General features: G+C 35.4%; 3 protein-coding genes across 7 annotated transcripts; all 3 read left to right on the top strand.

Annotated features, from left to right (window-relative positions):
- Nucleotides 1-2377: 2377 nt before the first annotated feature.
- LOC111485643 (E3 ubiquitin-protein ligase SIS3-like) lies at nucleotides 2378-7275 on the top strand. Of its 5 annotated transcripts, none has more exons than XR_002718695.1 (12): nucleotides 2378-2633; nucleotides 2762-2800; nucleotides 3090-3156; nucleotides 3280-3353; nucleotides 4038-4176; nucleotides 4270-4362; nucleotides 4569-4634; nucleotides 5346-5465; nucleotides 5831-5944; nucleotides 6188-6589; nucleotides 6831-6922; nucleotides 7093-7275. XR_002718695.1 is itself a non-coding variant. In XM_023132617.1 (10 exons), the coding sequence occupies exons 1-10, from the start codon at nucleotides 2605-2607 to the stop codon at nucleotides 6587-6589; spliced, it is 1143 nt and encodes a 380-aa protein (XP_022988385.1). In that variant the 5' UTR covers nucleotides 2378-2604; the 3' UTR covers nucleotides 6590-6764. The 5 variants fall into 5 exon arrangements, 2 of the variants coding, with proteins under 2 accessions (XP_022988385.1, XP_022988386.1); XR_002718694.1 differs by having other exon boundaries at nucleotides 7098-7275; XR_002718696.1 differs by having other exon boundaries at nucleotides 6846-6922.
- A 1599-nt stretch (nucleotides 7276-8874) lies between these two features.
- Nucleotides 8875-13066, top strand: LOC111485618 (protein EXECUTER 2, chloroplastic-like). The gene is made up of 11 exons (XM_023132582.1): nucleotides 8875-9446; nucleotides 9764-9880; nucleotides 9962-10027; nucleotides 10225-10331; nucleotides 10412-10490; nucleotides 10797-11495; nucleotides 11594-11720; nucleotides 11794-11963; nucleotides 12081-12155; nucleotides 12236-12328; nucleotides 12395-13066. The coding sequence occupies exons 1-11, from the start codon at nucleotides 9090-9092 to the stop codon at nucleotides 12494-12496; spliced, it is 1992 nt and encodes a 663-aa protein (XP_022988350.1). The 5' UTR covers nucleotides 8875-9089; the 3' UTR covers nucleotides 12497-13066.
- Nucleotides 13067-13832: 766 nt separating this feature from the next.
- Nucleotides 13833-16782, top strand: LOC111485636 (CASP-like protein 4A2). Its single transcript, XM_023132609.1, has 3 exons — nucleotides 13833-14688; nucleotides 15533-15668; nucleotides 16378-16782. The coding sequence occupies exons 1-3, from the start codon at nucleotides 13871-13873 to the stop codon at nucleotides 16570-16572; spliced, it is 1149 nt and encodes a 382-aa protein (XP_022988377.1). The 5' UTR covers nucleotides 13833-13870; the 3' UTR covers nucleotides 16573-16782.
- Nucleotides 16783-20368: the final 3586 nt, after the last annotated feature.

The raw sequence follows: 20368 nt of genomic DNA on the forward strand, positions 1-20368 counted from the left end.
TACCTGAACTAATGCCTACAACCCTTCCTTTCAACAAACAACCAATTTCAGTTCTAATTCCTTTTATTTTTCTTTATGGTCCTTAATTTCTCAAATATTAAAATCTACCCCAACTTTATTCTCTTTCCTTTTCTTTTTTTCATTAAAAAAAAAATATATTTTTTAAATGTCAAATTATTGGTTTTAAATTCTAACAGAAAAAAGCTTAATATTATAAGCTAATAAATAAATAATCATGTATATGATGATTATTAATTTCAAACAAACTTAAATAATATTATATACATTATTAATGGAACTTCCATATTAATTTCACTCGCAGGGGTTTGTATTTATTGAGTGATTTTTTGTTATATGATTGTTACAGTGGTAATAATCAATACCAGTGTGAACTATGATTAAATGATTGTGATTTAATTAATGTATTTCATCTATAAATAAATATTTTCAATACCGATTAAAAAAAATATATATTTATGGTTCAAATTTAAAATTTTATATATTGAATATTTACATTTATTAATGAATGTGCAGTTGTAAATAGTGATATGTATTCCAAAACCCCTGGTTAAGTAATTTATTTATTTTTCAAAATAATTTAGACCAATTTTCAACGAATACACTTGAAATTCAAAATCTTCACTGAGAAAGGGAGAAAAAAGAGATAATTCCGTTGCAAATGAGGACAAAATAGAATTAAACTAAGGTTCTTGGCGTGGTATGGTCCACTTTATAAATATAAAATTTAATTTAATTTAATTTCCACCTTCCCTATATTCGTTAATACTTATTTATTTGTTTAATTAATGTTGTTTATAACTATTTCAACTGTCTCGACATGTACAAAAGCTTATCCACCTTTATGATTACATTTAATACTATGTCAGTTACCATATTAATAAACTTTATATTTACCCGAGACATTATTAAACTTTTATTTATTCCTTTTTTTACATATGCTTTAAATAGCTTTCCTGCTATATTAGCTCTTTAAAAATACATATTTTTGTGATAAAAAATATATTTAATCGTCAATTCAAACACATTTACATTTTAGTCTATCACTTTATAAATTACTCTAAAATTATTTAAATTATTGTTTTTTTTTTGTATAATTACTCGAAAATATGTTTTTAACGATGAAAAATTAATTTTGTTAATATAAAATTATAGGGTTAAAAATATTAAATTGATTAAAATAATATAAATACAATTAAAATTATTTTAAAAAAATGCCTTTTTAAGAGTCTAGTTAATAGCGCTTTTGACTAAGTGTTTAAAACTCAAGTATCTTTACAAAAGCCATTCCCAAACTCCCATGCATAAATACCAAAAAGTAATAATAATAATTATAATAAGACTTAATTACAAGTCAAAAGATGATTTTTTTTTTTTAATTTTTTAATAAATAGAATTGAGTTGGGTTATCTAAAATGAATGAACCAACAAAAAAATTACATGGGTTTACGAACTTGCTGACATATAAATAAACTAATCCAACCTAAAGTGTTTGAATATAGAAATTATCCAGATTTCTGCACACTGTGAATTACTAATTTAAAATGAGGTGGACTGTGAATTAATTAAAAGATTTAAATAGAAATAAAAAATAAAAAAGGGGAAAAGGGAATAAAAGAAGTAAATGGTAAAACGACATGGCGAAGCAAACAGCAGAGGAATAATTAGGTTGGGGCCTCACTTTACTTCAGAGCTGAAAAGGCTGAAAAGAAGAAACAATGGTGAGGACGTCTGAGGACATGGTTCGTTTTTGGTGGGTGCCAAGTAAAGTAAATGAATCAAAACCTCTAAAAACCTTGCACTCCCTCTTTCTTTCCCTTTACTCTTAATTTTTCTTTTTTTTAATATTTATTTCAAAGAAAATATTGGGTTGCATGAGCATGCTCGCGTTGCACTCCAACCCACATGTTTGAGGTTCGATTATATACTTGCTATTCAATATGGAGTCTATCAATGACATGACATGGACACTGGAGAGAAGGATGTTCTAAGTCTCCCGATATTATGAATGACAAGTAGGTCTGTTTTCGATGGCATGATGGAATCTATCAATGCGTTGAGACATATGAGTCTTAATAATTCAAAACCAAGATGATTTGAGATGCGACCTTGCATAAGAGACTTAAAAGATTAAAATCCATATATTATATACTGAACGTGCAGCGAGTTATTGGGCTTATGAGTTATGGCCCACTTAAACCAAAGTGGATTGGGCTTATGGGCCGATGTAGCTCAAATAATGCCGCGTGTGGATAGCTGCATGCGTACTAGAATTTTGACGCCGCGAAGAAACGGCGCCACGGCTTGCAAATTCCGTTAAGAACAGTCTTACGTTTTCCGCTTCCGTCTTGTTCCCATTTCCGCCCGTCTCTCACCGCTTTGCTCTACTGCTCATATTGCTCATTTCTCTTTTTCTGCCTCCAAAATTTCGCTCCTGTTGTTCTATCCATGATCCTACGAGAACCAGCTCTTGTTCTCGTGATTATTTCCGATTCATTGCCATCAGATTCGATCAGGCTTCTACACCGTCGTATGGCGGTTTGTGATTCTCCATCCAGCTTGTTCTAGTGAAAATTTCTCTCATCTATGGCTGCTCGAGGGGTCGATTTCAAGTGGTGAGTCTTTCAGGCCTCGCTCTTCAATTCAATGAAATTCTGTTTTAGCATAATCTATAGTATGGTGCCGGAGCAGTAGTTCGTAGTTAGCTTGATAGGCTTTTGCGACTTATTTCTTCTTTTTGCAGGTATGACGGTTTTTTCTTGTCGATGCTCGCGATTAGTGTGTATCCTTCAGTGTTTTGGGGAATTTTAGTGTTTGTTTGTATCGGATTCTTTTCAGTCTTTTACAATGGTTGAATGATGACTCATGGCTGCTGCATTTTCTTTTATGGTCTGCTTTTCCACTTATTGTTTAGCCATGATTTGAAGCTTGGGTGGATTTGCTCTTTATATTTCTTTGGCATTAGAGTTTGAAACGAGACATACTCATATCCTATGCTTTAAATTCAAGAGCAATGTCTTTCTCTTAACATTTTTTATTTGTGTATTTTCTTTAACTATTTTGCTCGATAGAGTAGTTGTTTCGATCAACTGGAAGAGGTACCATACTTGTGTACATCCCTTGCATATATGGATTTTGGTAAGTTGTACTCAACTTTCAACAAGTATCAGATATTATTATTAATTTGTTGTTTTCTCTTGTAATTTTTTGGAACTCAACGATAGTTGGTTTGTTTATTTTTTATTGTTATTTGTTGTACAGGTTGATTATACTACCGTCTTTGTTTTCCGCCTGCTGATGTTTGTAGATAATGGACTTGCTGCTGGAATGGGTTTGTAAGGCTTCCAACTTATAGTTTTACGTCAATTTGGGCTAGCAAAATCGTACAGTTCTTCTATTAATTCTCCATTTGTGAAAAGCTTTATAGAGATATTGTGTTGTCAGAAAGTAAATTAAAGGAGAAAAATGTTTCTCCGATACCTTCATTATGGATGGTATGGTTTGATCTTAACGTTTTTAATTTTTGGGGCAAAGATCAAAACAAACATCGATTCTGACGTGCAAAGATTGTGGACTTTTGACTCCTCATCAGAAGCATGGTGACCAAAGTGTGAAAAAGAAAAGAAAAGAAAAGAACATCTGTTGCTGATTTAAAGAATTATGTTCTGTTTGCCAAATTTGTTTTATTCTCTTGGGGCTAATTATGAAGCTTCAAGTCATGAATGTTCACTTTCTGGTTTTGTGTTGAATTACTATAAACCTTATTTCATTTGGGAATGGGGATGCTGCATAAGTTTTTCTATACAAGTCAATTACATTTGACCAAGAGGTCTAGAACTGACAAATGTTTATACCCCTGAATTAATTATTTAGTTATATACATCCACACCTGCCTACTCCCCCCCCCCCCCCCCCNCCCCCCCCATTTTAATTGACAATACATTTTTCTCGCTCTATTTTTCTTGTGCAATATTTCTGCCATTGGAGATTTTCTTGTCTTCTAAACTTGTGTATCGTAGGGACTTTGGGTGGCAGCAGAGGTATGCTCGATTTTGTGGAAGAATTGTGGTCCTTTCAATCCTTGCACTTCTGCTATATCCATTTCTTTGGGCTTGGACTGCCATCGGTACTTTATGGTTTAGAGAAGCCCATAAATGTGTATGCTATTTTCTATTTCAACTCCCATCGCTACCATTTGAATTTTCATACTTTTTTTAAATATTTATGGAGGTATTGGTTTAAATCTGTCAGCTTTTTGAGCAAGGCCAGAAATGGGGATTCCTTATTTGGCTTCTTTTTAGCTACTGTGCACTCGTATGCATTGCTTGCATGTCATTGGGAAAGGTTGGTTCTATTATGTTTACTATGCAGATTATCATTGGAGTTCATTATGAATTACGTCTAGACTCTCCAATAATTTGTAGCTTGGCTAACAGTTGTCTTTATGTGCCACTTTTACACTTTTTAGCGAGTTCATGTTGAAAATTCTCAAATATTTTTCTTTATTTATACATGAAATTCACGTATTTATCTTTGAAACCTCCATGTAGTGGTTAACTCGTAGACAAGCACTCTTATTTCGGGCGCAACAAGGGATCCCTGTATCAGAATATGGGGTAAGCAATTAAGCTTCCTGCCTTCTTAGATTTTGGAACTTAAAGGATGTGCATTAATTTTCATTCTACGTTATCAATTTTTCTGCCTGATATTTGTAATGACGTCCATAGATCACCTATATTATATGCATATCTACTTTTATAAATTTTTTCTACAATATATTCTGTGCTTTGAATTAAAAACAAAAACCATTTTTTTTGCCTGGTGATTCTTTCAAAATGCAAACACCCAATGAATTGGTCATGAAGAAAGTTGAAGTGGACATTTTGAACTGGATTACGATTCAATCAAAATCATAAATATATACTTTAGGTTTTTTTTAGTTTGTGGTTCTATTCTTAAAAAAATATATATTTGAAAATTTGATTTTCTTATATTTTTTTAACAAGAAATTAAACTTTTCATTGATGAAATGAAAAAGAGACCAATGCATAAAAGATATGAACTCCACAGGTGAGTGAAATTGGAAACAGTAAACGAAAGAAATAAATAAAGAGAATCACAATGGAAAGATAAAGACATTCCGGCTAAGACATAAGACTTCTAAACAGAAATCAACAAAAGACTTGAGAAAGAGAACATGAAAAGCATGACCTTTAGGGACAAAATACTTATCGGGCATCAAATAAACATTTGTGTCTTTCATTTTTTTTTCCCTCTATAATTTTGCCCATGTGACAAAACTGATAGTGAACAGTCTTTTATTACAGGTCTTAGTTGACATGATCCGAGTACCTGATTGGGCTTTTGAAGCCGCAGGACAAGAAACAAGAGTAATGGGCCAAGATGCTGCTGCATATCATCCTGGACTTTATTTGACTCCTGCTCAGGTAAGTCTATTTGGCCTGAGTTGACATTTTGTCATCAATATTCGTGAGGTTTTCCCAACACCTGTTGTCTGTTAGCATAAGAGTAGTTTTGTGCTGTTGCTACCATTTTCCCTCTTAGTGGCTGTAGCTCGTTAAAAATTCGAGGGAAGTTGATTGACATGAAATGAGAGCATTGTGTATTCGGAAGTTCTTCCGAAAGAGGGCTTGGTTTCTTAGGTTCTCCGCCTTTAAATTTTTCATGAGAGGTCTTGTCTAATTCTTTAAGAAATCTGTCTACTATGTAAACCATTATGTGGGTCCGTATTTATGTCCAAATTTTTTGTTTTTAATTCTGATGGTCAAGCTATTTGTTGATGCTTGGACAGAGGGAAGCTGTGGAAGCACTTATTGAGGAACTTCCCAAATTCAGGTTAAAGGCTGTTCCAACAGATTGCTGTGAATGCCCTATCTGCTTAGAAGAGTTCCATGTAGGAAACGAGGTAATTGATTTTTCTTGTCTTTCCATTTCATTTATAGAAGTTCGGAAAACTAGTGGGTGTAAAAGAACGTCGCTTGTTTATGATTTGTATTTTACTGCATTTCATGCTCTTTCTGGGAACCCTTGAGCTACAGAAGTTGGGGAATCCTAGATTCATGGTTATAATAAATACATGAAAGCACGAACCTTTTGTTGGTCAATAAATTATTGAAAATGAAGTTACGGTCATTATAAATTGGTGCAGGTTCGTGGCCTCCCTTGTGCTCATAATTTCCATGTAGGATGCATTGACGAGTGGCTTCGACTAAATGTGAAATGCCCTCGATGTCGCTGTTCGGTTTTCCCAAACCTTGATCTTAGTGCTCTGTCCAATCTTCATTCTGATACTGAAAGGCCATCTGCAAGTGTTGTTACGGCCAACCGTTATATGAGACCTCAACCTTCCAGCCAAAGTTATCTGGTGAGATTGCAGGGTCTGCTTCGGCCTGTTCACACAGAAAACACTGTTGCACACGGTGATTTAGAGTCTGCTAGTGCTTTGGAAGTTGCTGAGAATGCTGAGAATGGATCTTCCCATGACCAAACTGTACCGGAAAGGTCTCCCGTAAGACCCGTGTCTTCGAGTCAGTCCACGCCACAATGCTAGGTAGTTGGGGGTGTTTTTCTCCCTTTCTATTTTGACCGCTTCTAACTGCTCCTGTAAAAGCTAAACGATTTTAGTGTCCAAATCTCACCACTTGCAAATCCCGGCAACTGTGTATTAGAAAAGCTCGGACGTTTGATTTTTTGTTTCCAAGGAATCTACTTACATGCTCGCAAAACTTATTTTTTTTCTTCTGTTCATCTTTACCTGTATCTTGTTCATCATAATTAATTTTAGATCTCAGTGCTTGACTATTCAGCCGCCTGGGAAGGGAGACTGGGCATGTGCTTCAAAGCAGATCTTGCGATTCCACTGGAGAATCTTCTAGTTTTACAGGTATGTTTTAACTGTTCCAATTGCTGATGGTTGTTTCTCAATTCAATTCTCTGGTTGACGGACGTTTTTCCACTAACTTGAAGAGAGCAAAGCGGGCGGTAGTATTAAAAAATGAGTTCATAGTTTACCTAGTTTAGTGTTAATTTGTCTTTGCTTGCTTGTATCTTCAGGTCAGGTCGGGTCATATTTTATCGGAAAATGTCCGCACTCCATTCCTCACCAGCAGTGGAGCAGCCTCAACGAATAAATGTGGTGACTGACATCCTTCCATTTTTATTTTTTTCATTCTACCTTATAAAAATGGTATCTGAATTGGATCTTTCCCGTTTCAACTTTAGATTTCACTCCATTTAGCCTTTTTATTAAAAATTATTTTACAAATGGTATCAGAGCTAGAGCTAGATCTAGAGCTAAATACAGTCAAGTGTGCCAGCGAGCCTTCAAGGGGTGGATTGTGTGATCGGACTTGGGGTGGATTATGAGATCCCATGTTAGTTGGAGAAAGCTCTTACTAGTAGATCGTTTTAAAAGCTTTGAGGGAAAGCTCCAAAAGAAAAGTCTAAAAAAAGAAAATATGGGTGAAGACTAAATAAAGTAGGATGCAAAATTTTAGAGACACCCTGCTGATATTTTTGGTTTTATCTTACTTTGTTATTTCTTTGTTTTTTTTTTAAAAAAAAAAAAAAAAGAAAAAAAAGAAATATTCCACAAATTTCATGAATGATAAGTGTCGAGACTGTGCGGGACTATTTGTACATGATGACATTGGACCTCTGCATTGGGAAGATAAAAGAAATTAGCATATTTTTCCGAATCCCTTTCATGACTAAAGAACCAATCAGGAAGTGCCAAGAATATGGCCACCACGGCTCCCACGTTTTCTTTAAGCAATTATTGACACAATTTATTCAAAAAATCATACGAATAAATTATAAGTTTATAACATGTTAAAATATTTCCTAAACTAATACATAAAAATATAGGACTCCCATCTTTAATTTAATTACATTTTTTGCTGGTGCGTTCATATGTTTATACTTCAATGCTTTTCCTGTGGTATGTTTCGTGTGGTTTGATTTTTTATGCCAAACTACTTATTTTAACCATAAATTCGTTCTATTGTTGTTATATTTGTAGAATAATGTAAACCATTGTTATCTTCATAATTACATGGGATAAATTTAAAATAGTGATAAAATCGACTTAAATCTGATAAATTCAATCACGTTTTATCAATTTATTTGTTTTGATTATTTGACGTGGGAAATATTCTTTCTTTCTTTTCAAAGACGTCCGTGTTAAATGTCAATTATTACTACTTGACCACTATAATATTGTTGACCATCTATTTTATCCAAATAATTGAACCTGTCAAGTCAGTTGACTCAACTAATGATCATGGAAAATCCATCTATCCATTGTCCCAATTATGAAAGAAGCCAATAAACGAATTGATTCCACTTAAACCAATCGGCTTGCCACTTGAAGGATGTTTTGGATATCATTCTATATTTTCAACTCCTCGAGATAATACTCAAATTCTGTAGAAATGTTTCGTTTAAGCTTCATTAGTGTCATTGAATTGATATGTTTTTTTTCCTTTCTTTAGTTTAGCTATTTAAAACTAATTCGAGAAATTATTCCATCATAAGTCATCCAAGAAGTTTTTTTTTCTTTTTTTTTTGTCGTAAAATCTACGTGTAGATATTCTCAAATCTACATTGTTCAAAATAAGAGTCCGGGTAATAGAATAAAAGACAAGCTAGATTTGATACATGAGATCAATAAGCTTCCATTGTCAATTTGGTGGTGTAAGACTAGGCTCGAATAAAATTAAAAAGTTGAAATACCAAAATGATCTTTTTTCAAAAAAATATTATATATATAGTTTCTTTCATTTTCGGTTCGGTTGTAGCAGAAGGGGTGTCTCTGTTCATGTGGAGCAACAATGTAGGGTACCTACAAATCTGATGGGCCTTCTTTTTTTAACAGGCTAAAAAGTTATCCGAGGGAGGAAGGATTCTATCCTTTATTCACTCTCACCTTTCTCTCTTCTTTCCCTCTCACCCCTACAGAAACAAAAATCTAGCGCCAACCAGAAGAAGAAAAAACAAGTTGTTGAAGAAGAGGGCGCGGTCAGGAGAGCCGAGACGGTGAAAGCTGTGAGATGGGGGTCGCCAACACCTCGTGGGTTGCTGGACAAGCAATACCCATGCTCCAATTCAGTCCCTTTTGTTGCTTCGATTTATCCACCAAGAAATCTAATGATTCGAAGCTGACTTTGAGTTGGGGTTTTGCTGTACAGAATCAGGGCAAGCTTTCACTTACTTCATCTAGGAATCCCAGGAATTCTACCTTGTTTTGTCGCTGCAGAGGAAATGGCAATACTAGCGACTACAGTGATAGCAACTCATCGTCATCATCGTCATCATCATCTTCTTCTTCCTTGGAATGGGATTGGAGTAGGTGGAGTCGTTATTTCTCTGAAATGGAACAGGCAGAAAGCTTTGCCTCTGTTCTTAAGGTGCAGTTCTTTCTGTCATTATTTGTGTACACAAGAAACTGGGATGATTGTGGATTTCATCAAGTGGGTTTTGGTTCGTTGCTTGGGCGATGATTAGATTTGAGTTTTAATGCTTCATAATGAAAAATTAGGGTCATGCAATTTTGTGTTCATCCTCTAATGCAATAGTTTGAAAAAACATGTTTGTGGGCAGTAGTTTAAGCAACTAGTCTCTACATTTGTGTTTCCTTACTTTTCATTGCATTTCTTTTGTATGTGTGTTGTCTATTAATTTTCTACTTGTTATTGGCTCATGAGTTCTAGTCGGTGTGTTACAGTTTCAACTTGAAGAGGCTGTTGAGAAAGAAGACTTTGAAGAAGCTGCAAAATTGAAACTGGCTATTACCGAAACTACACAAAAGGACAGTGTTGCTGAAATCATGTACCAGTTGAAGGTCAAACCAAGATTTATATTACTTACCAAGATTGTCAATTTTATGGTCACCTCCTAATGTAATTTTTATAAAGATTTGCAGAGTGCAATAGAGGAGGAGCGGTACCAGGATGCGTCGATGCTGTGTAAATGCACAGGAAGTGGACTGGTAATCTTGCAGGATTCTACCCCAAAACATTTGAGGGCTTGTTTGGAATGACTTTCCAAAACCCCTTTTTGAAGCACCTGGAAAGCTATTCCAAGCATGTTCTTAAGCTCATCACTGTTATTTTTATTTGCTGAAATCAAGTTGAAATATATGGCAATGAAAATTTATTGATGTTTTCTGAACCATTTTTTGAGCAGGTGGGCTGGTGGGTGGGGTACTCTCAGGATTCAGATGATCCCTTTGGCCGACTAATACGCATAACTCCTGGCGTTGGGAGATTTATTGGAAGGGGTTACAGTCCAAGGTAAGATCTTCGTCTCGTTTGTGAACACAGACACCGCTATTATTTGGAGAACACTCACACGTAATTCTTGTCTGTCACAGACAGTTGGTTACTGCATCGCCAGGAACTCCATTGTTTGAGATTTTTGTTGTCAAAGATGAAGAGAGATATGTCATGCAGGTTACAGAATCCTCACTTGAAACATTGTTACCCATTTTTCTGTGAAAATATTTATTTTATGTCTTTCATATGAGCCTTCTCATGTAGTCATGTTCTCTTTCACATTTGAAATTTTTGCTGACGTCTCAGCTTCAAGTTCAAATGAATAGAGCTTAAATAACTTGCACTGAGGCTTTGCTTTTAGAATTAAGCTCAAGGGTTTTATTTAGTACGTGGGCTAACAAAAGAATCCATTGCTATTGTCTGTAACCATGTATCTGACACCAAAAGTTAATGAGAGACTATTTCAATTTGTATATGTTGCAGGTTGTGTACTTGCAACGATCCAAAGGAAAATCGTTAATCTCAACAAGTCAACCATCAGAGCCTTCAAATAGCCCTTCCACATCTGGAATCAAGAATCAAGCTACTGTAGACGTTCCAGAGAATGAAGCCACGAAGGAGAAAAGTGAGGAGAAGAGCATTACTACGGAAGAAGCTACTGAGGAGGGAATAAAGGGAGTGATAAATTTTTTGAAAGAGAAAATTCCGGGATTAAAAGTTAAAGTAATGAATATCAATGTTCCCGAGGAAGTCATTGAAGACGCTAACTCTGTCAAGCAATTGATGCAAGAAGACAATGAGAAAACGGGGACTAGTGGGAATTCTGATGATGCAATGGATAAGTTAGATGAGATTAAGCCCGAGACAGTTTCCTTAGGTGAGAATAGCGATGCCGGTGACGACGAAAAGGAATTAGATATAAAGCTTTATATTGGTGGGGTTGTACATAACAGTGAAGAGACTCCTACCAAGGATGAGTTTGTACGCCATCCTGCTTATATTAAGGATATGGACAGAGATTCTTTTGTGCTGCATAATCCTGGGAGAGGCGTAGATCTTGATGCTACAGACAATAAAGTCTCAAAGGTCAAAGTGGCAGCTTTAACAGCCCAAGGTGTTTCTGAGCTTATGCCAGCTGATGTCGCCAAGGCATTTTGGGGTGTTGATAAGGTTTCCCCAAAGGTGAGGTTGATATCCAATGCTGTGGGTTCAGAAATTGTTTTTTCATCCTTTTGTAAGTTCTTGTTTTATTGTAAAATTACTGAATCACTTTATTCTAGATTTCGAGGAATGTTCGGGAGATAGTCAAACTGACTGTCAGTCAAGCACAGAAGCGGAGTAAACTATCTGAATATACTACTTTCAGTCGGATTACCACATCGAGGGGAGACCTAGATCCATTTGATGGTGAGTCGTTTGTTCTTGTTTTGACATTAGCTACACCATGTGTAAATGGTTAATGAGACTTGTTGTGGAACAGGTCTCTATGTTGGTGCATTCGGCCCTTATGGCACTGAGGTGGTGCAGTTGAGGCGAAAATTTGGACATTGGAATGATTTGGACAACAAGGACAAGACTTCAGATATGGAGTTCTTTGAGTATGTAGAAGCAGTAAAGTTGACTGGTGATCTTAATGTTCCTGCTGGCCAGGTTTGAATTCTAATATTGTTAGGATTTTACTGGTTAAGAACAATGACAAGCTTTTTGTTTCCATGTCTTGAGTTCATAAGTCGTGGTGTTTTGGACCTGATGTTTTTATAAATTTAGGTCACTTTTCGGGCTAGAATTGGGGGAGGAACCCGCACCGCCAACCGTGGAATGTATCCAGATGAACTGGGAGTGGTATTTACCATATGTCCTTGACATAACGTTGTCATCCAGTTTTGTAGACTGAGACTAATTCAAAGATCTTGTGTTTCCAGGTTGCTAGTTATAAAGGTCAAGGAAGAATAGCTGAATTTGGGTTCCGAAATCCACAATGGGTTGACGGAGAACTTTTCCAACTAAACGGCAGGGTAAGTCAACTGATAAGAGCCATATCACTTGTATCAGTACATTTGACTTCCTCTCCAATTTTGCAGGGTATCGGTCCATACGTCGAAGGTGCAGATCTCGGGTTTCTCTACGTCGTTCCTGAACAAAGTTTCCTTGTACTCTTCAACCGCTTGACGTTACCAGAGTGATGCATGCTTGATTCTTGCCTCATGCCTAGGTTCAGTTTCCTTTCCGAATCAGAGGAACGGCAATGCCCGACTTCCCTTCCGAACCGGACGAACGTTCTAGTCTCTGTAACGAAAGGTTCGAGCAAAGAAGAGTCTTCCTTCCAGATACGTATTTCCCCCCAGCGCTTCTTTGATATCAAATTGTGATGATTTAGCATAGAAGGGTTGTTTTCCTGAGAACATATTTGAGTGAGATGTAGTGAATAATAGGGGAAATATACATTGAATGAAGCATAGAAAGTATAGGTGTTGCTTCTTCATGGATGCCCAAGTTTTGTTATGGGAAGCTTTTGAAAGCATTGGTAAAGGACAAGGTTGATTGGAAATGAAAAGTAAAGAGAGTAGGCTTAAAAGCAGAAAAGGCATTGGTAGTGCTTCCTCTTTCGATGATCTGTCAAGAAGAGGGAGGGGATGCTTTTGTCGGGTGTGTTGCGTGTTGTAAAGGAAGTGGGCAAGTAAGGAAGGTCCACTACATAACATTACAAAAATGATGCCTTTATGAATATACTATGGATGCGAGAGGGAGACTGAGTTCGTGTGCTCATATTTTGATGCCATGGAGAAAAGATATTAAAGTTGGGGTTTCGAATTCGCATTGTTCTTTGCTTTTATTGTTGGAGGTGTGAACGAATGAAGTCGGGTCAAGTAACTTGAGTAATCCATTTTTCAAGGACCAGAGAAGCTTTGTTATTGCGGCTTATAAGAATCAAATTCCTTTTAAATTTTGGAGAGCTTCGAGCTTCGAGCTTCGAGCTTCGAGCTTCGACTACTCCCTCAGGATGTTGAAATTACGTTCGTAAAATAATTAGTCGAGAAATTCATCTTCTAGGTTAAACTTGTCAGGTGGAGCCCGTCATTAAACTAATAACAATTAAAAACTATTTAATAATTTTCTTTTAATTGAGATATTATTTAGAGTAATTAAGGGAATATGTTATTACCTTCGAAGTTGAAAGAACAATTACGTGGCAAAAAACGACGTCGTAAAGAGTGGGAGTAAACAGAGCTCAATTTGACGATGAATCTTGAGTGAGTAGTAGTCATCTTTGACAGTGAAGGTTTTAAATGATGGAATATGTATTTAAATAAAAAAAAAAAGGAATCGTAGGCTTCGCAGCTCACTTTACTTTGTCGGAGAGGCTCTAAAATACGGTAGAATCCACTGCTATGAACGAATCAAATTCTTCCACGTCACACAAAACCTTACGTGTAACCAGACTCTTTTTTTCTATTATTCCCATTCTGAACGTAAGATTAGCTCGCCTTCTTCAGAACTTATGTACACTGTACCGCACTGGAATATATTCTCGCCGTTACTTTAAACCTACAAATAAAATGATGCCACGTGGCTTCCAAATTACGAACGCGAACTTAGAGACGAGTCCCCCTAAAGTCCTCTGCTTTCTCTACCTTTTTTTTCCCGACTTCCCAAACAGCCTTTTCCTTTTTATTTTATTTTATTTATTTCTTTTCGTTCTTTGTGAACTAATTTTTCCCGCAAATCTTTCAATAAAATCCTTCGAGGTTGGAAGAAAAATGATTGAGGCTAAATTGAAATCGAACGACTCGTCATCCATGAGGAAGTCGTCGTCGAGAAATTCCGAGTTATCGGTTCACAGTCAGATGGAATCTCCACACTCACCGCTGCGCTTCCACTCGCCGCTCCGATTCGACGTCGGCGACCTTCCGGAGACCCCTCCTTATGCCTCTCCCGATACCTCCCCTGAGAAGCAGACAGATAACTCCAAGGCGATTGTCGCCGTTGATGTTGTCGATAAGAGTACTCAGTTCTCGCCGCTTCCGTCTCCCTACGCCAGCTCCCGGAAGACGCCGGAGAATGTGAGCTTTCCCGGAGATAGGTCGACTTCGTCTAAGGTTATGTTTAATAGGGCAATGAAGGAGGATGTGCCGCAGTCGGTGACCAAAGTAGGGCCGGCTGCAGGTGGAATCGGGGAGCGCGGTGGTGGAGGTGAGAGATCGCCGAAGCAAATGCCGCCGATGTCGAGGAGGTCGAAGGACGATGCGTTGACGAAGGCGGCTTTAGGTTTTAGAGTGTGTGAAGTGGCGGTTTGCTTGATTTCGTTTTCGGTTATGGCGTCTGATAAGACTCAGGGTTGGAGTGGCGACTCCTTTGATCGTTACAAGGAATACAGGTTTTCTTCTTACGATTCTTGACTCCTCTTTACTATCTGAGTGCTATTCAACTACAGAATGAAGTAAATTAGATTTGCTTTTCGATGTTTTGTTATTTTCTTTCCGAATTGTTGTTCAATTCCTTAGGCTTAATCTTTGCAGACTTGAGTATTTTAATCTTTAACTAGTAGTATGATCTGTGGGACCTCAAGATTAATACCATACCAATTAGCTTTCCATTCTTCGGATTCTATAAATTTCCTTCCAACCAGAATCAAAACTAGAAACAATTATTGTGATTAATGGTTTTGAGATTCTTCTGTTGGTTGTACACCATATTATCCTCAAATGAGTTTGTGTCTTAGTTGCAGTCTTCAATCTCAATCTTTAATGCCATGTTAAAATGGAGCTGTCACCTTCTTCCAACCTATTGATTGTCAAGTTCTCAATGATATACACAATCCAAATGAATTCGTTCGCTACACTATTTAATTCAGTCTGACCCACAACTTTGTATTACAACTTTTATGTCCTTCGCCGAGTTTTTTGCTGCTTTGAGTTTAAGTTTTTAGTTCTCATATTGGTTTTTGGTATAATTTCGAGTGTTTGTACTGTGAGTGAAGGATTGCGGTGGAAGCAATCTCACTATCAGAGCTGTCTCTTAATTTCCATGCCTTTTTGTAATCAATCATGTGGCATTATTCTTAGCTTCCCTTGTATTGCAAGAATACATCAATATGTCATGCTATAACGTGAAAACCGTACTTAAAGGATGTATCTCATATTCTTTTTGTTCAAATTATTCTAGAAGTCTGTATGTTTGTTCCCGTCTTATATTATCTCATCAAGTCGATTTATCAACAGGTACTGCCTCACCGTGAATATAATTGCGTTCGTGTATGCAGTGTTTCAAGCATTTGATCTTGTCTATACTCTATTCAAGAAGAACCATATGATACGCCATCACTTTCGTTATCATTTTGACTTCTTCATGGATCAGGTTAGTTGTGCAAATAAGCGGGTCTGAATGAATATTATTTAATATCTATAGGCATGCTTTCACTGTTAGTCTGCTACAATGAATGTGTCTCTATGGTTCAAGGCTTGTTTAGTTTACTTAGGCTAGAGGAAATTCGCTGAATTGCATGGAGAATCTTTTTTCTGCTTCACCGCTTGAATACGGTTTACTCAATCTGAGACGATCATTCAAGTGGGGATGAACTTGATAGTTGATCTGCCTGCTGATCACTTGTCTCGTATAATGATTGATTGTGTCATTGTGTGAGTGTAGATTGTTCAGGCTTCTGATTTGCTCAAATATTCAAGGGCTTGTTTGGATTGGGTTGACTTTCTAAGTGTTGTTTGTAAGTGAAAAAATAGTGGTTTTAAGCTTTGAAATATCATATCGGTTGGAGAGGGAAATGAAGCATTCCTTATAAAAGTGTGGAAACCTCTCTCTAGTCGACACGTTTTAAAATCTTGAGGGGAAGTCCGGAGGGGAAAGTCCAAAGAAGACAATATGTGCTAGTAGTAGATTTGGGCTGTTACACCTTGAAAGTGAATCCAAACAAAACCTATTGTGGTTAATCATCAAGTCTTCTGCCTCTCGAGTCTCAGCGAGAACTTTCTTGATAACCCAAGATTGTTAGCTATTCTGCCTGCTTCGTTTCTTCATCAACTAATGATGTAATCCTGGATTATATTGGCAGGCATTGGCATATCTTCTGATATCGTCGTCTTCCTCGGCCGCAACACGTGTTGATGACTGGCAATCAAATTGGGGAAAAGATGAATTCACGCAGATGGCCAGTGCATCGGTCAGCATGTCTTTCCTTGCCTTTGTTGCTTTTGCTATTAGTTCGCTTATCTCTGGTTACAACCTTTGTACCCGTGATCATGCTTGATATCAAAATCTCAGACCTCTTCGTTTTTCCTTGAAAAGAGAACAATTTTTACATTGATTGTCAACCCATTTTTTTTCTCTTGATGTTGTACAGAGATATCATAGCTAGCTTTGACCTTACAATAAAGAGGATACCAAATTGTATAATTGTTGGATTGTGTGTATTGCATATTTCATATATATATATATAAATGAAGCTTCTATTGTTGTAGCAGCAAATTGTTAGCTTGTTTTGAGCCTTCTCGTCTGATGTTGAGGATTTGATTACTATATAGTGATGAAATTTAGTTTTATATTTTGATTTTAAAGTTGTGGGTCTTCCCTTACAGACCATCAAATGTTGGTAGCTTAGCCCCTCATTCATCTAAAACAGTGGGAAGGGAAACTTAATGATGAATAAAATTATGTTGTTTTTTGTTCTCTCTCTATCTCTTTCTTAGTGTACCATATGATATTAATTTAATAAAGCAAAGTCCAATAATTGGAATAAGAAAACATTATTCATTGATGACGTTAAATCTATTGCCAAATTTTAGTGTCTTCTTATGTTTGTTTTATATCTATTTTTATTTCATTTGGTCAATTGAATTCAAATCTACTTTGAATGGAACTTATTTGAAAATCATCCTTCATGTTAATGGGTTAATATAAATTGGTATCATCATTTAATCCAAAACTATAAAATCAATTATATAAATAGTTCCTATTAGTAATCAAGGCAGTTCGGCCGAGTGGCTAGATGTAGGCTCTACTCCGAAAGGGCGTGGGTTCTTGATTTAATTAATCAGCCTTCTTGGGTTGGAACATGGGCCTAGGCCCATTTTAATGAAATGCCCTTCGTTATGAAAGGGGTTCGGCCCAAACAAATGTTGCAGCGATAAATAAGGGACACCGACAATAAAAGACGGCAGGTGAGGTGTGTGGGCCCATTGGGCCAATCATCCCATCCCATACTCTGCTCCACGTTTTGTCAAATCCGTCTCCCTCGCCCTATCTTTTCCCTCTCATACAACACGTTGACGTTGCCGCCCTTCTTTGGAGATTCTCTCAATTTCCACTATTTCTTTATTTACATTAATTATAATAAATTATCAATAGTTTTAACATCGATGAACTTATTTGGCATATAATTAAAAACACAATCAAATATTTCATTATATTTTACTTAAAAAATTAAATAAGAGAAAATAAGAAAACATTTGTTGCTGTAAAAATGAAAAGGTGCTCTGGAAGCTTCTACAGATTAACAGCTTTTTCTTTATTTTTTTTTTGGGATCAATCAAATATTAAATATCTCTTAAACACTTATTCTAATGATTGCCATTCCCTCCATCCCATAAACTTCCAGCCTAACACCGATTTGCAAACGGTTCATAAAATCTCATTTCCCAAACTACCCTTCTCCTTATTCAATCTTCCTTTCATTAATATTAATTCAGAATTAAAAATAAAAAGAAAACAATAATATCTTATAATAAAATATCAAATTAATTCTTATTCCAAAGTTTTTCGATTGTCATCATTTCCATTATTTAAGTGGGATGGGATATGATAATAGTTTAATTATTAGTGGTTAATATCTTAATATATCATCATATGATGTTGAATAAATTATTGAATAATGGGAAATAATTTTTGTAAATTATTAGTAAATTAACAAATTAAATGGTACTTTTTAGAAATTGTGTGCAGTGGAGGGAGAATAATTTATAAGGAGAATTTTGGAATTAAATAAGATAGGATGGGCCCACCCTATTCGTACTTACTGCCTCACGTGTATCGGTTTGTTTTTTTTTTTTTTTCTTTTTTAACTGTACTCGTGTTGCCCACACACTCGACAGTGATCATACAAGCGTGAACGACATGGTGATGTATATTGCCTCATGTAAAAGCAGTGTCCTTCCATCAATTTTAGAGTAAATTACGAGTTTGACCTGGCGATAAGTTTTAAACTTTTAAGAATGCTTTCCATAGTTTAAACTCTCCAAATAAGACGAGATTATCTGTGAGATCTTACGTCAGTTGAAAAGAGTACCGAAACATTGCTTATAAAGATGTGAAAATTTCTTCCTAGTAGACGCGTTTTAAAATCGTGAGGTGGATGACGATACGTATCTTTTAGCAATTGTCGAGTAGTAGGGCTAGATCCTCTTCGCTGGCTTCCAAGGGGGTAAATTGTAAAATCTCATATCAGTTAGAGGGAAACAAAACATTTCTTATAAAGATGTGAAAATCTCTCTCTATCATACGTGTTTTAAAACGGTAAGACTGACAACAATTCGAACAGGTCAAACCAAACAATATTTACTAGTGGTGGACTTGGGCTATTACACCATTAAAAGCTTGTGTTGATGTATAATTGGAGAAGACACAGGTCGAGACCTACATGAAGAGAGAGCTCACCCTGACCTAACTAGGTCTTAAATTAAGATTTTAGGTATGTACTCTTATAAGTTTTGGCTCGATGTTTGAAAGAGTTTGCGTGCTAAAAATAATTATAAAAAGAAAAAATGGTGGAAGAGAATTGTCAATGTATTATTTAAACGCCATTTGAATATCTTAGATCATAGACGAAGACGTTTGGCCAAATGGATGAAATAAACAAATAATTATAAACTTAAAGTACAAAACAAGTAAATGAATTTACACGTGGAATTAATAAAATTACACTCAAATTACTCCATAAATGCTAGAGTATGACCAATCAATGGACGTACAAATTGGAAAGATATAATAATATATGGGTTTTAAATTAATAAATACATTTTAAAATAATAACCATATAATTGGAAATTGTTGGGGGATGTGTGCATTTTACCTCGTTAATTTCATTTAAAAAGAAAATAAATAAATAAATATATTATTATTTCTATTTAAAAATATCTATTAAATTGAAAATTTCCGTAGAGAATAATTGTAATTTTTTTTAGAATGGATAAAAAATACGGTAAAAATTGAGTTCTAACGGTTTGAGGTTGTTTTTTTTTTATTTATTTATAAAAGGGTGGTTGATTCAAGTGAACTCGACCGAGGTTTAAACCAATTCTAACCTTTTTTAGGATGGTTCCCACCAAAACACTTTTGAATCGGGTAATGAATTTTATATGCACATCATAATGTCTTAAGTTTGAATTTGACATATTCCGTTATTATTATAAATTTAACTATTTTATTAGTCAAATATTTGATCTTAATAATAGAAAATAATATTTTAATCGTGTCACATATTAATATTTTAATTTAAAGTTCAAAAAATTTAAAAAAAAAATCACATTAAAATTAAGTTGAGAAATTGAACTTGTTGACCAAGCTTGTAAGGAAGGAAGGGTGTAAACTTCATGAGCTTGACAGTCTGTCTGTATAGAAACGACATTCCCCCATCTCCAATCAACCCTTCAAATTTACGATAAGCAAACTTTATAGTAAAAATAAAATCCCATAAAACAACATTTTTCCTTATTATTTTTTTAAAAAATCAATAATAAAAATTTTGAATGAGAATTAAAGTTTAAATACTATTTTATTTTTATTTTTATATATATATATATAATTTCAAAATTTTTATTTTTGGGTAAATTTTTGAAAGTATAAATATATTAAGAGGTGTGAATTATTCATTTAAATATAAATTTTTAGTGAATAAATTATGTTTGGGATTATAATTTTTTTTTTTTTTTTTTTTGGTGTCAGTAATAGCTGGAAGGGCAGAATCGTAATTTGAGGGCTGGAAGACGGTGATGCCACGTTGAATTCTCCAGCGGAGACAGAATAGAATGTGTAATTAATAAAAGAAGCTT

This window comes from Cucurbita maxima, unplaced genomic scaffold (genome assembly GCF_002738345.1).
Source record: "Cucurbita maxima cultivar Rimu unplaced genomic scaffold, Cmax_1.0 Cma_Scf00010, whole genome shotgun sequence".
Taxonomy (NCBI): Eukaryota; Viridiplantae; Streptophyta; class Magnoliopsida; order Cucurbitales; family Cucurbitaceae; genus Cucurbita; species Cucurbita maxima.